Source organism: Symphalangus syndactylus, chromosome 17 (assembly GCF_028878055.3).
Source record: "Symphalangus syndactylus isolate Jambi chromosome 17, NHGRI_mSymSyn1-v2.1_pri, whole genome shotgun sequence".
Taxonomy (NCBI): Eukaryota; Metazoa; Chordata; class Mammalia; order Primates; family Hylobatidae; genus Symphalangus; species Symphalangus syndactylus.
The window spans coordinates 43,122,555-43,136,633 of record NC_072439.2 but is presented as its reverse complement, the minus strand read 5'-3'; the positions used below and the strand labels follow the sequence as shown (position 1 = coordinate 43,136,633).

Here is a 14,079-nt window from a genome sequence, read left to right as displayed (position 1 = left end):
GAGGGTACAAACACAGATTTTCTAATCAAGTCATAAGTTTTACTGATATATACACATTTTCTTCTCTTTCTGGTTCAGCCTTTTAAGTGAAGATATGTAGCCTTTTGTGCTATGCTAGAATATGGTGTCTCTTTAGAGGAAAACAAAGTTATAATGTAACTTTTTTCTGTTAAATTCCAACCTTGTTGTTCTTTATGCAGTAGTATACACAATTACTTAGGCAGCATTTTAAAAACCACCAGTGCCAGACCCTGTTTCTAGAGATTCTGATTTAATAGGTCTTGTATGGCACCCTCCACCAGGGCTGAGAACCCCTGCCTTAGACTGTTGCCACTTGTGAGAGATGTGATCAGATTTTTGCAAATCAGAAATTTCATAGACCATTTGATATAAGCACAGTAACTCATAATTGAATTCATAATGAGAGAAAACAAAGCTGCATAGTGATGAGATAATGAAGTGACCTGGTTTAGTGACTCACCCTGACTTCATACATACTTTAGTACCCAGTGACTTGTAGACTATTATTTTGGAAAGAAATCACGATGAAAACAATTTTTTTTGTAATATAAGGTGTTTTCTTTTTTCCTTTTTGGCTCCAACATGCAACCTAACAAGAAAGACCAGACTTGATCTTCCATTTTAGCTCGTATAATATGGAACTGAGATAATGTAGATAATGATACTAGGCTGTGAATATCAGCATGATTTCCAGGGTTTTTGGGGGCAGGGCGGTTAAAAATTTTTTTTTGTTTGTTTGAGACAGAGTCTCTTTTGCTCTGTTCAGCCAGGCTGGGGTGCAGTAGCACAGTCACAGCTTATTGCAGCATCAAACTCCTGGGCTCACGCCATCCTCCCACCTCAGCCTCCTGAGTAGCTGGGACTTACAGGTAAATGCCACCATGTCCAGCTAATTTTTTATTTTTAGAGATGGAGTCTTGTTATGTTGACCAGGCTAATCTTGAACTCCTAGCTCAAGCAGTCTACCTACCTCAGCCTCCCAAAGTGCTGGGATTATAGATGTGAGCCACTGTGCCCGTCTGTGTATGTGTGTATATGTATGTATACATACACACAGAGCAGTGGGGTTGCTGGATCATATGGTAGTTCTATTTTCAGTTTTTTGAGGAATCTGTATACTGTTTTTTTATAGTGGCTGTAGTAATGTATGTTCCTACCAGCAGTGTATGAGTGTTTCCGTTTCTCTTCATACCTTTGCCAGGATTTGTTTTTTGCCTTTTTGATAATAACCATTTTAACTGGGTGAGATGTTATCTCGTGGTTTTAATGTGCATTTCCCTGATGATTAGTGATGTTGACCGTTTTCATATACATCTTGGCCATTATGATTTATTTTTCAGTTTAAAACACCATACAAGTAGTTTGGGTTGAGGATTAATTTAAAAGCATTTAAAGATCTTCTTTTCCCTTTCTGCCAGCATTTGTGGCATTTTTATTATGTTTGAGGATAAGCAAATATTTTGTTTGTCCCAAATGGGTTTTGTTCTAGGGGTATATATGTGTAGCCTGTGAAGAAAATTTTAGAAGACATATTTGTCTGTGTTATCTGAGGAGGGGATTTTAATATATCAGGAGACTTTCCGACGGAAAAACGTTTCCCAATCTATAGTATAGTCTGCCTTCAAGGTTTTAAAGTACTATTTAAAATAATGGTGCCCTAAGTAAGGGAGAAATCAGTTTTCCAAAATCTTTATCATAGCAATTTGGATTTACAATTTTATTTGCTTTAAAATAGAACAGTAAGTTATCGTGTTACTGAGTACATTCCTTGTTAGTTCCAAACCAAAATACTCACACAGGACTCTTATTTCTGTCTTACTCTGTTAGGTGTAAAGATTTCTCTCTGTGTTACTGGAATCCCTATTGGATGCTGCCCTCTGATGTTTGTGGAATGAACTGCTTTTGGGAAGCGGCTTTTAGGTAGGCACTTAATATTTAATTGGTAGATCAGTGTAGATAAGGTTAGATAGTTGATAATAAAACCTTTGACTGTAATAGGATGTAAAAATGTTTCTTATGATATTATACAAATAATTTATTTTCTGATTGGGTTTTCTATTTTTCCCATTTTGTAGTTGTTATCACTTTTTTTTAGTACATACTATACTGTGTATAAATGCTTTAAATTTTCTTAGATGTTATTAAGACAAACCACTGTTCTTAAGAGAATTTATAATCTAACTTTTGGTAACAGTTGATAAAGTGATAAACAGGGATAAAAATAGGCTTCTACTGACATTTACAGATAAATATATATATAAAATATATGGCATTTGTCTAAATTAAAGCTTGTGTACTGTAGTGGATGGGAACAACTGGAGAAGGATTATATTAGTTATTAGTAGAGAGATTGAATACTGGGGAATAGGAGAATAAAGATAAGTATTTAATGGAGGAGCAGCTCCTGGCTACTTCTTCCTTTAATGTTTATTGACCTTTTAAGTTACTGACTAGTTCAGCTTTATTCGCTTTTCTGGATAATGAAGGTATTGGGTCGCCTGACCTTTTAGGTCCCTTCCTGCTCTAATCTTCAATGAAAGAAACAAGTATTGATAAGAATAGGTTAAGGCAGTGACTCTCAGACTATCTCCCTGATATAGTGGCAGAAGAGAGTGGGGCAAAGGTTTGAAATGCTCTTCCCAAGAGTAAAATTCCTTAGAAGAGTATCTATTTTTACTGCATCTTTATGATTCATTTAAATAGTCTAGGTTGGGTATGGTGGCTCACACCTGTAATAGCATTTTGGGAGGCTGAGGCGGGAGTATTGCTTGAGCCTGGGAGTTCAAGACCAGCCTGGGCAACAAAAGCAAGAAGCTGTCTCTACAGTTTTTTTTTTTTTTTTTAATTACCCGGGCATGGTGGCATGCGCTGGCTCAGGTGGGAGGATTGCTTGAGCCCTGGAGGTTGAGGTTGCAGTGAGCTGTGATCACGCCACTGCTCTTCAGCCCAGAGCAAGAGCCTGTCTCAAAAAAACAAATAAAATAAATATTAATTCTACTCATTATATTTGCCACACGCTGTGCTAGGTGGTAAGCACTGGACCCTTGGGTCAGGTTAATTGTGGCTCCATCCTTTTGGAGCTTACATTCTGATGGGAGTTTCACACTAGTAAACCTGAAATTACAATAGAGTGTGACAAGTTGTGGCTTTGATGAGTCATCTTAAAGCATCAGGGAAGACTTCTTGGAGGGAGTGACTAGATGATAATCTGGAAATTAGCTAGTTTCAAGGACAGGAGGTGAAGTGTTTGAGATAGGAAGAACTTCATTTTTAAAAATTTAATTAAAATTTATTTTTAATTGGCAATAATTGTATGTATTTATGGGGCATAAAGTGATGTTTTGGTGTCTGTATATATTGTGGACTGATTATATCAAGCTCATTAACATATTTATCATCTTACATATTTATCTTTTTTTTGTAATGGGCACATTTAAAACCTATTCTCTTCGCAGTTTTGAAATAAACATAATTATCTGTAGTCACCTTGCTGTGCAGTAGATCTTGAGAACTTATTCCTTCTGACTGGAAGTTTGTATTGTATTCTTTGGTCAACATCTTTCCATCACATACTCTCTCCCAGCCCTTCACCTCCAGTGCCTGGTAACCACCATTCTGCTCTCTGTAAGAACTGCATTTTAAGTATCTATTAATTGTACATGTTTGTAAATTCTTGCATTCTCAATACAGTATGCATCCCATGAAGAAGTGGTGGGGAATAGGTTCAAATCAGATAGTTTAGTTATATCCTGTTGCTGTGGAAGAGATTGGGTGATTGAAATTTTAATATGAGCCAAGTAATATTCCAACTTTTAAAAATTAACTTTTAAAGATAATCTAACCCTTAAGATTGGTTATAATTTTGGATAATTGAAGCTTTGTATGTTTTCATTCTTATGAATATTTGCAAATGAATATAGTATTGACAAGAACCACTTTGCCTTGCCACGTAATTCCACTAGCTTGAAGCTGGGTAAACTTGAAAGGTTCAGCATACTCTGATTTATACAACCCAGACCCTTTTGTAAATTACAGCGTGAGTAATAATAATCTTTCCTCCTTACTGACTGCGGGAGTGTCCCAGGGAAATTTACCTAGTCGGAATCCTGGACTCTCTGCTTACCATTCCTTTTGTTTTGGCTCCTCTAACTCATTTTCCTAATGCTCCCAAGTATTCCGTGGAATAAATTATATGTGGATGGATACATAATGTTGTAAGCCTTGTGCCTGTAACCTAAATTTGAGACTTCAGAAGTTGTATGCCTTTCCTCTGTTATACTTTCTACCCGTAATATTGCATCCATTATATCATGCTATTACATTTAAAAAAGCAAACATTTTGTGTCATATAATTATGTAAAAATTTCTCAAACTTAGTTTCTTATTTAGAACTAAGGATTCCCTCAGATTTAATCACCCTATTTCAAATATGTATACAAGCCCAAATGCCATACAACTGCCAAATCATTCTTGCCCTCCATCTCAGTATCTACTTTAATACTGGTAAAGCTTCTTTGGAATCCCCCTTTACTACCACTTTTGATGTCACATTCTGCCTGGCACCAGGGGGCCCTTAGTTGGGTACCTTACTTTCCCATCTTGAATTGTTTGTATAACTGATCAAATCTTATTTGGGTGATCATTTTCTCCCAATTAATTTATTATACAGTGAACATAAAATAATATAAAAAATAAAATGGCCTCAACTCCTATTACAAGTGTTTTCATCATTCATACACATCATATGCTTTTACATAGTTGTGATTCTGGTGTAGACTAATCTTGAATTTTTTTTTTTTTTTTTTTTTTTTTATTGAGACAGGGTTTCACTGTCTCCCGGGCTGGAGTGCAATGGCATGATCTTGGCTCACTGCAGCCACTGCCTCCTGGGCTCAAGTGATTCTCCTGCCTCAGTCCTCTGAGCTGGGACTACAGGCATCTGCCACTGTGCCCAGCTGTTTTTTGTAGAGAGGGGGTTTCACCATGTTGCTCAGGCTGTTCTCAAACTCCCGAGCTCAGGTGATCTGGCCGCCTCTGCCTCCCAAAATGCTGGAATTACAGGCGTGAGCCACTGCCCCTGGCCTAATCTTGAATTCTGAGCTTAAAATTTTAATACTTTTCAGGCCGGGCGCGGTGGCTCATGCTTGTAATCCCAGCACTTTGGGAGGCCGAGGCGGGTGGATCACGAGGTCAGGAGATCGAGACCACAGTGAAACCCCGTCTCTACCAAAAATACAAAAAATTAGCCGGGCGTGGTGGCGGGCGCCTGTAGTCCCAGCTACTCAGAGAGGCTGAGGCAGGAGAATGGCGTGAACCCGGGAGGTGGAGCTTGCAGTGAGCCGAGATTGCGCCACTGCACTCCAGCCTGGGCGACAGAGCAAGACTCCGTCTCAAAAAAAAAAAAAAAAAAAAAAAAAATTTTAATACTTTTCAATGTAGTATGGTTTTCATATTTCATGTCAATGGCAACACACTATTCCATTGCCTCTCAAAGTACTGGGATTATAGACATGAGCCACTGTGCCTGGCTTTATGTCTTTAAAACAAAATCAAAAATCCCTACAACAGTTTGTTTTCAATCCTTTCTTTCCCTTCATCAGCAAGCTTCTTTTGAGTACCTACCTACTGGCTGGAGGGGTGTGGCTAACGCGTGTAATCCCAGCACTTTAGGAGGCCAAGGCGTGCAGATCGCCTGAGGTCAGGAGTTCGAGAACCAGCCTGGCCAACATGGTGAAACCCCGTCTCTACTAAAAATACAAACATTAGCCAGGCATGGTGGTGCGCAACTGTAGTCCAAGCTACTTGGGAGACAGAGGCATAAGAATCGCTTGAACCCAGGAGGGAGAGGTTGCAGTGAACCAGTATCACACCGCTGCACTCCAGCCTGGGTGACAGAGTGAGACTCTGTCTCAAAAAAAAAAAAGAAAAAAAAGTACCTACTGGTTTTGCTTCTGGGTTTTGTTTGGTTGGTTTGTTTTTTTGAAATGGTCTCACTTTGTCGCCCAGGCTGGCGTGCAGTAGCACCACCAGGGCTCACTGCTGCCTGGACCTCCTGGGCTCAAGTGATCCTCCTGCCTGAGTCCTCTAAGTAGCTGAGACTACAGGTGCATGCCACCATACCCGAATAATTTTTTTTTTTTTTTTTTTTTTTTTTTTTTTTTTTTTTAGTATTAGTGAAGGCAAGGTCTCGCTGTCTCGTTATGTTGCCCAGGCTGGTTATGAACAACTGAGCTCAAGTGATCCTGCTGCCTTGGCTTCCCAGAGTGCTGGGATTACAGGCATGAGCTACTGTGCTCAGCCTTGGTTTACTTCTTTAAATAAAAAGAACTTCACACCTCAACTATCTGCCACCTGACTCTTATTGTCATCACCCCACCTCTGAATTATTGTTCTGGGGCTTAATTTTACTTTTCTTACCCATTTGGCACTGTTTACTACTTCCTTTTTCTGTCAGCTCTGTCAGCCTCTGGCTTTTGAGACCAGACCCGTTACTCAGCTCTTTGATCTCTCTCCTCCTGGACTTCTCTAATGCTGCTTTCTAAATGATCTGCATTTCTTAGGACTGCTCTTTTCTCTCCCCATTCCCTGAATAGTCACAGGATAATTTGTTTAACTGATTGCTCCAATTCAGTTCTTTTCTGAGAGCCAGACCTGTATTTCCAGTTGCATATTGGTCATTTTTACCTTTCTGATTCAGATGCCTCAAAGACTCATGTTCAAACCTGAACTCATGCTCTAGCTCCTCAGACTTTCCTTCATCTGTGTTTTGTATCATGTTTACGACGGACTTTCTCCACATGTCAGTCTGCATTAACTCTTCTTGTCTCCTTTCACACTGTTGCTCCTGGCTACTTCCTTCCTTCCTTCTCCCTTAACTGTTGTACTCATCATTTCCCAAACAACTGTAGTCTCCTCTCACTGCTCACTTCATCTCCCTTCTTTGTCTCCTCTTCGTTATTGTATTTACCGCATCTGTTGTGATTGTGAATCTTCATCCACTTCTAGACCATTAACTCTGCAGGCTGATACCATATGGTGTTATCATTTAAGTCTCATGCCTAGCAAGGTGTTTGGCAACCAGTGAGAAACAAATGATTAACAGGATCATTTGTCTGGGAAGCTTTCCCCAATACCAGGTTAGACTAGGTCACACTGGGTTAGATGTTTGTGTTGTGAGCCTCTTTAGCAATCTCAGTTTTTTTCTATTAAAACAATTACCATTGTCTTTTCACAACAGGCTACAGATTGTATGAGGTGAAGATTGTGGCTTTCTTGCCTAACCCAGTGCCTATATGAAAGGAGTTCAAAAAAATTTTTTTTTTTTTTTCGAGAGGGAGTCTCGCTCTGTCGCCCAGGCTGGAGTGCAGTGGCGCAATCTCGGCTCACTGCAAGCTCCACCTCCCGGGTTCACGCCATTCTCCTGCCTCAGCCTCTCCGAGTAGCTGGGACTACAGGCGCCCGCCACCACGCCCGGCTAATTTTTTTGTATTTTTAGTAGAGACGGGGTTTCACCGTGGTCTCGATCTCCTCGTGATCCGCCCGCCTCGGCCTCCCAAAGTGCTGGGATTACAAGCGTGAGCCACCACGCCCGGCCCAAATATTTTTTAAAAAGAATGAATTATATCACTAAATTGTGTTATAAAAATTATATGGCTATAAGCCTGCACCAGCACTGTGTGAGTGTACTTGGGGTCGTCATAACCTTAGCATTATTGGGAATTATAATCTTATCACTTATTAAAATGATAGCTTTTTGTTGATTATTTGTTGAACGTATTTCCACATTTATTTAGCTTTTGTCTTTTGTTCTGTATATCATCTATTTGATATTGATAGTTATCTATTGAATTTTTAATATTTATTTTATGAACTCTTAGAATAATATGTTCGGTTTTGCCATTGATTGCAAATAAGTTTCTAATTTGTTTTTTATTTTACTTTCATTATACAAACTCTAAATTTTAGAATTATCAAAATATCAAATATTTTGTTTTAATGTACTAATTTTTCTGTGACTTGAGTTTTTTAAAAAATCAGTTCTTTAAAATATTGAGTCTTCTTTATGGTGGGAATTGATTTTAGATTTGTGAATTCTGTGCTCATAGGTGAATTTAATCTTAGCTGTATTATTTTGAGTAGTTCATACCAGTTTTAAGAGATATATTTTTACTGGTTATTTAAAATTATATTTTAGAAATTAATACTTATATTTCATGTTGGATTTTTAGATTTTATTTTTTAATGCTTTATATAAAAATCCTAGCTTTTTTTTTTTAAGTATTTTGTTTTGAAAGTGTTTTATATGCAACTCATGAAGGTAATTTTGCCTGGTATGATAATTTAGCACAACTCTTTTTTTTTTTCTTTCTTTTAGTCCATTATGTGTTGCTGGGAACTCCTCTTTTAATAGTAAGAGAAAAAGGTGTTGTTTTTCTTTTTAAGCAAAACAAGTTAAGCAAAAAACTTTCCATTTTGTTCAACTGTAAGTTTTTAAAGATAGCTTCATGACAGTTCTTTTTTAGTTTGAGTAGATGGTTATTTGAAATTTAATTGTTTAATTTGACTTTATATACTTCAATGGTAGTTTGTAGTCTAATTATGTATCTTTTTAAATAGGGAATACTAATTTAATAATAGGCTATAAGAACACACTGGAGATTATACTGTGAAATAAAACAAAATAAAAAAAGTTATGACTCCTTTATAGCAGAAATTTACTTAAAATAAGAAGTCAATTCCTAAGACTTAGAAATTTGTTAACAATATTTGCATCTAAATTTGTATGTAAAGCATTCTTTTTTATGATAAATCCCTACCTCCCAAATTTTTACTTTGATAAATTTCAAATATGCAAAGGTTACAAGAATAGTACAGTAAGCATACCATACATTTTTCACCTAGATATTTATTATTAACATTTTACCACTTTTCTTTTGCTGCCAAACCATGAGGGACAGCAGGCATTATGACACACCCCTAAATACATAGATTCAGCATATATCCCCTAAGAACAGGGACATACTTTAATATAGCCATAATTGTCACTTTAAGTTATTTAACACTGTTCATAGAATATATGTTCCTGTTCCTATTTTCTTATTTTCCTGTTAATGTCCTTTGTATCTTTTCCTCCCCATTCAGGACCCAGTCAAGGACCATACATTGCATTCAACTCGGGTTGAGTTAGTCTCCTTTATTCTAGAACTGTTCCCCAGCCTTTTTTGGGGTGAAAAGGGGTGCTGTTGTTGGTATCTTTTGTGATTTTTTTGTTTTTGTTTTGCAGAGTGTCCCTTAATTTTGATTTGCCGACTGTCTACTTATTATTAGATTCAGGATTTTTGGCAGGATTACTGCATGGGATATTGTGTTCTTCTTTGGGCATGCTATCAGGAGACATCTGATGCCTTAAGTTTAATATTATTAAGTTTGATCACATGGTTAAGGTGATGTTCTCACATTTCTACACTGTAACAGTGTTTTTATCCCTTTTAGAATATATGGGGGAAATGCTTTGTTAGTATGTAGTTTTAGCATCCACTGATGATTTTTGTCCAGATTGTCTGTTACAATGGTGATTGCAAAATAGTGAGTTTTATAATTATCTCATTTCTTCTGCATTTATTGGTTGGTATTCATCTTTAAAAAAAAAAAAAAGACTTCCTTTCTTCCTTTCTTCCTTTCTTCCTTTCTTTCTTTCTTTCTTTGTTTCTTTTCTTTCTTTTCTTTCTTTCTTTTCTTTCCCAGGCTGCAATCTACTCGGCTTGCTGCTGCCCGCGCCGCGGACTGCCTGGGACTGCCGGCGCCCGCCACCGCTGCCTGCCTTTTCTTCTTTGGATGCAGGCACGCGTTCGCCATCTTGGCCACGCTGGTCGCCAGCTCCTGACGCCGACTGCTCTGCCCGCCTCAGCCTCCCGAGGTACTGGGACTACAGACGGAGTCTCGCTCACCCAGTGCTCGGTGTTGCCCGGGCTGGAGGGCGGTGGCGTGGTCTGGCCTCGCGGCAGCCTCTACCCCCCGGCCGCCTGCCTTGGCCTGCCAGGGTGCTGGGATTGCAGCCCCTGCCCGGCCGCCGCCCCATCTGGAAGGTGGGGAGCGCCTCTGCCCGGCCGCCCCGTCTGGGAGGTGAGGAGCACCTCTGCCCGGCCGCCCCGTCTGGGAGGTGAGGAGCGCCTCTGCCCGGCCACCCACCGTCTGGGAAGTGAGGAGCGCCTCTGCCCGGCCACCCACCGTCTGGGAAGTGAGGAGCGCCTCTGCCCGGCCACCCACCATCTGGGAAGTGAGGAGCGCCTCTGCCCGGCCACCCACCGTCTGGGAAGTGAGGAGCGCCTCTGCCCGGCCACCCACCGTCTGGGAAGTGAGGAGCGCCTCTGCCCGGCCACCCACCGTCTGGAAAATGAGGAGCGCCTCTGCCCGGCCACCCACCGTCTGGGAAGTGAGGAGCGCCTCTGCCCGGCCACCCACCGTCTGGGAAGTGAGGAACCCCTCTGCCCGGCCACCCACCGTCTGGGAAGTGAGGAGCGCCTCTGCCCGGCCACCCACCGTCTGGGAAGTGAGGAGCGCCTCTGCCCGGCCACCCACCGTCTGGGAAGTGAGGAGCGCCTCTGCCCGGCCACCCACGGTCTGGGAAGTGAGGAGCGCCTCTGCCCGGCCACCCACCGTCTGGGAAGTGAGGAGCGCCTCTGCCCGGCCGCCCCGTCTGGGAAGTGAGGAGCGCCTCTGCCCGGCCGCCCCGTCTGGGAAGTGAGGAGCGCCTCTACCCGGCCGCCCCGTCTGGGAAGTGAGCAGTGCCTCTGCCCGGCCGCCCCGTCTGGGAAGTGAGGAGCGCCTCTGCCCGGCCACCCACCGTCTGGGAAGTGAGGAGCGCCTCTGCCCGGCCACCCACCGTCTGGGAAGTGAGGAGCGCCTCTGCCCGGCCACCCACCGTCTGGGAAGTGAGGAGCGCCTCTGCCCGGCCACCCACCGTCTGGGAAGTGAGGAGCGCCTCTGCCCGGCCACCCACCGTCTGGGAAGTGAGGAGCCCCTCTGCCCGGCCACCCACCGTCTGGGAAGTGAGGAGCGCCTCTGCCCGGCCACCCACCGTCTGGGAAGTGAGGAGCGCCTCTGCCCGGCCACCCACCGTCTGGGAAGTGAGGAGCGCCTCTGCCCGGCCACCCACCGTCTGGGAAGTGAGGAGCGCCTCTGCCCGGCCACCCATCGTCTGGGAAGTGAGGAGTGCCTCCGCCCGGCTGCCCCGTCCGGGAAGAAGTGAGGAGCGCCTCTGCCCGGCCGCCCCGCCCGGGAAGAAGTGAGGAGCGCCTCTGCCCGGCCGCCCCGCCCGGGAAGAAGTGAGGAGCGCCTCTGCCCGGCCGCCCCGCCCGGGAAGAAGTGAGGAGCGCCTCTGCCCGGCCGCCCCGTCCGGGAAGAAGTGAGGAGCGCCTCTGCCCGGCCGCCCCGTCCGGGAAGAAGTGAGGAGCGCCTCTGCCCGGCCGCCCTGTCTGGGAAGTGAGGAGCGCCTCTGCCCGGCCGCCCCGTCCGGGAAGAAGTGAGGAGCGCCTCTGCCCGGGCGCCCCATCCGGGAAGAAGTGAGGAGCGCCTCTGCCCGGCCGCCCCATCCGGGAAGAAGTGAGGAGCGCCTCTGCCCGGTCACCCATCGTCTGGGAAGTGAGGAGCGCCTCTGCCCGGCCACCCACCGTCTGGGAAGTGAGGAGCGCCTCTGCCCGGCCGCCCCGTCTGGGAAGTGAGGAGCGCCGCTGCCCGGCCGCCCCGTCTGGGAAGTGAGGAGTGCCCCTACCCGGCCGCCCCGTCTGGGAAGTGAGCAGCGCCTCTGCCCGGCCGCCCCGTCCGGGAAGAAGTGAGGAGCGCCTCTGCCCGGCCGCCCCGTCCGGGAAGAAGTGAGGAGCGCCTCTGCCCGGCCGCCCCGTCTGGGAGGTGAGGAGCGCCTCTGCCCGGCCACCCATCGTCTGGGAGGTGAGGAGCGCCTCTGCCCGGCCACCCATCATCCGGAAAGTGAGGAGCGCCTCTGCCCGGCTGCCCCATCTGGGAAGTGAGGAGCGCCTCTGCCCGGACACCCATCGTCTGGGAGATGAGGAGCGCCTCTGCCCGGCCGCCCATCGTCTGGGAAGTGAGGAGCGCCTCTGCCCGGCCACCTATCGTCTGGGAAGAAGTGAGGAGCGTCTCTGCCTGGCCGCCCCGTCTGGGAAGTGAGGAGCCCCTCTGCCCGGCCGCCCCGTGTCTGGGTAGAAGTGAGGAGCTCCTCTGCCTGGCCGCTCCGTCTGGGAGGTCTACCACGGAGGCCAGAAGCAATGTGGGGGCTGGACGTGGTGGCTGACGCCTGTGGTCCCGGCACTCTGGGGGGCGAGGCGGGTTGATCACTTCGGACTAGGAGTTCGAGACCAGTCTGGCCAACTTGGCGAAACATGAAGAATACAACAGACAAACCAACCAACCAACTCAATGACAACAAAACAGGTCTACCCTGGAGTCATACTCTAATTTTTTCTATTTTCCTCCCTTTCTGATCCTTTATCCCACTTTCTTTTTCTTCCTCTTCCTTCTCCCTCTTCTTTGTCAAATAGAGGATTGAGTTATTATCACTGATCCATATAAAGTCCCTCTCTCATTTATTTTAACTCCCACCCCCATTTCTATTCCCCGACTTCCCATGTGCAACCTTCCTGATATGTTTGATATGCATCTTTTTGTTTGTATGTATTTTTAGAAAATGTTTGTTGTTTTTGTATGCAAAAAAAATTAAAAAAAAAAAAAAAAAAAAAAGAGTTCCCTCTCCTTACCCCTTTATTTAATATCATTTTTTGACTGATGCGTTCACTTTTTATTTATTTTTTTGAAAGAGTCTCGCTCTGTTGCCCAGACTGTAGTGCAGTGGCATGATCCCAGCTCACTGCAACCTCTGCCTCCTGGGTTCATGCAATTCTCCTGCCTCAGCCTCTCGAGTAGCTGGGACTACAGGTGTGTACCACTATGCCTGGCTAATTATTGTATTTTAAGTACAGACAGGGTTTCGCCATGTTGGCCAGCCTGGTCTCAAACTCTTGACCTCAAATGATTCACCTACCTCGGCCTCCCAAAGTGCTGGGATTACAGGTGTGAGCCACAGTGCCCGGCCGGGGTTCACTTTGTAAATTTAATACGCTATCATTCATTACTGTCATACTTTTCATACTCAGGTTATGCCAGCTTTAACCATGGGAACCCTCAGATACTATCTTTGAATCATCTGAAGAATTTCTTCTAATCGTATATCTGTAGAAAAATAAGTTTGACTTTAAAATCTCCTTTTCTATTACATTTCTTTAAATCCACATGGACTTTTCTCTTGTTCATATTGTGATCAAAAGAAAGATTTTTGTAGACCCTGGCAAGATTCCGCCATTCAGTTGGGGCCAACATTATTTGAATGACTGCTTCCCTGTAACTGCCTAGAAGGTTTTAGTTATCACTTCCTATCATATAGAAGCTTACTTTAGATTTTTTTCCAGTTGCAATTGATTTTCCTGTCTTTTGGGTCTAGGGGTAGGGTGGTTGTCAGAGACATCTTTTAACTGTGTTTTTTGTGGTCAGTTTAGGAGTTGAGCCTGTACTGTATATAATACTTTCACTAAAAATGATCCCAAACAGAAAAGGAAATGTGATGTAGTTGACAGTACTCCTGTAGAAATTGGTGAAAGGAGTGCTGGCAGTGTGACCAAAGCAATCCTTGCTGAAATACCTGGGAGGAGTTCCTGAGACTGATTTTTAGAGGGATTTTTTTTTTTCACTGAGAAACATTTGGGTATATTATTATTTAAGACATCGCCCAGCACCCAGGCTGGAGTGCAGTGTGACATGATCACAGCTCACTGCAACCTCGAACTCCTGGACTTGAGCAACCCTCCTACCTCAGCCTTTAAGTAGCTAGGAGTACAGGCATGCACCACCACACCCAGCTAGTTTTTTTTTGTGTGTGGATACTGGGTCTCGCTATGTTACCCAGGCTGGTCTCAAACTCTGGGCCTCAAGTGGTCCTCTCGACTTGGCCTCCCAAAGTACTGGAATTACAGGTGTTAGCCACTATGCCCG

At 44.2% G+C, this 14,079-nt stretch overlaps 1 protein-coding gene across 2 annotated transcripts in view; it reads left to right on the top strand.

The window, feature by feature from the left end:
• Positions 1-14,079, top strand: part of GXYLT1 (glucoside xylosyltransferase 1) — a 61,656-nt gene that overhangs the window by 13,756 nt on the left and 33,821 nt on the right. The window contains exon 2 of one of the 2 annotated variants that reach the window (XM_055247901.2): positions 1,849-1,941. The exons of the other annotated variant lie outside the window; for it this stretch is intronic. Coding sequence (XP_055103876.1) covers positions 1,849-1,941 — 93 coding nt within the window. The remainder of the gene's footprint in view (positions 1-1,848; positions 1,942-14,079) is intronic. 2 annotated transcript variants of the gene reach the window in all.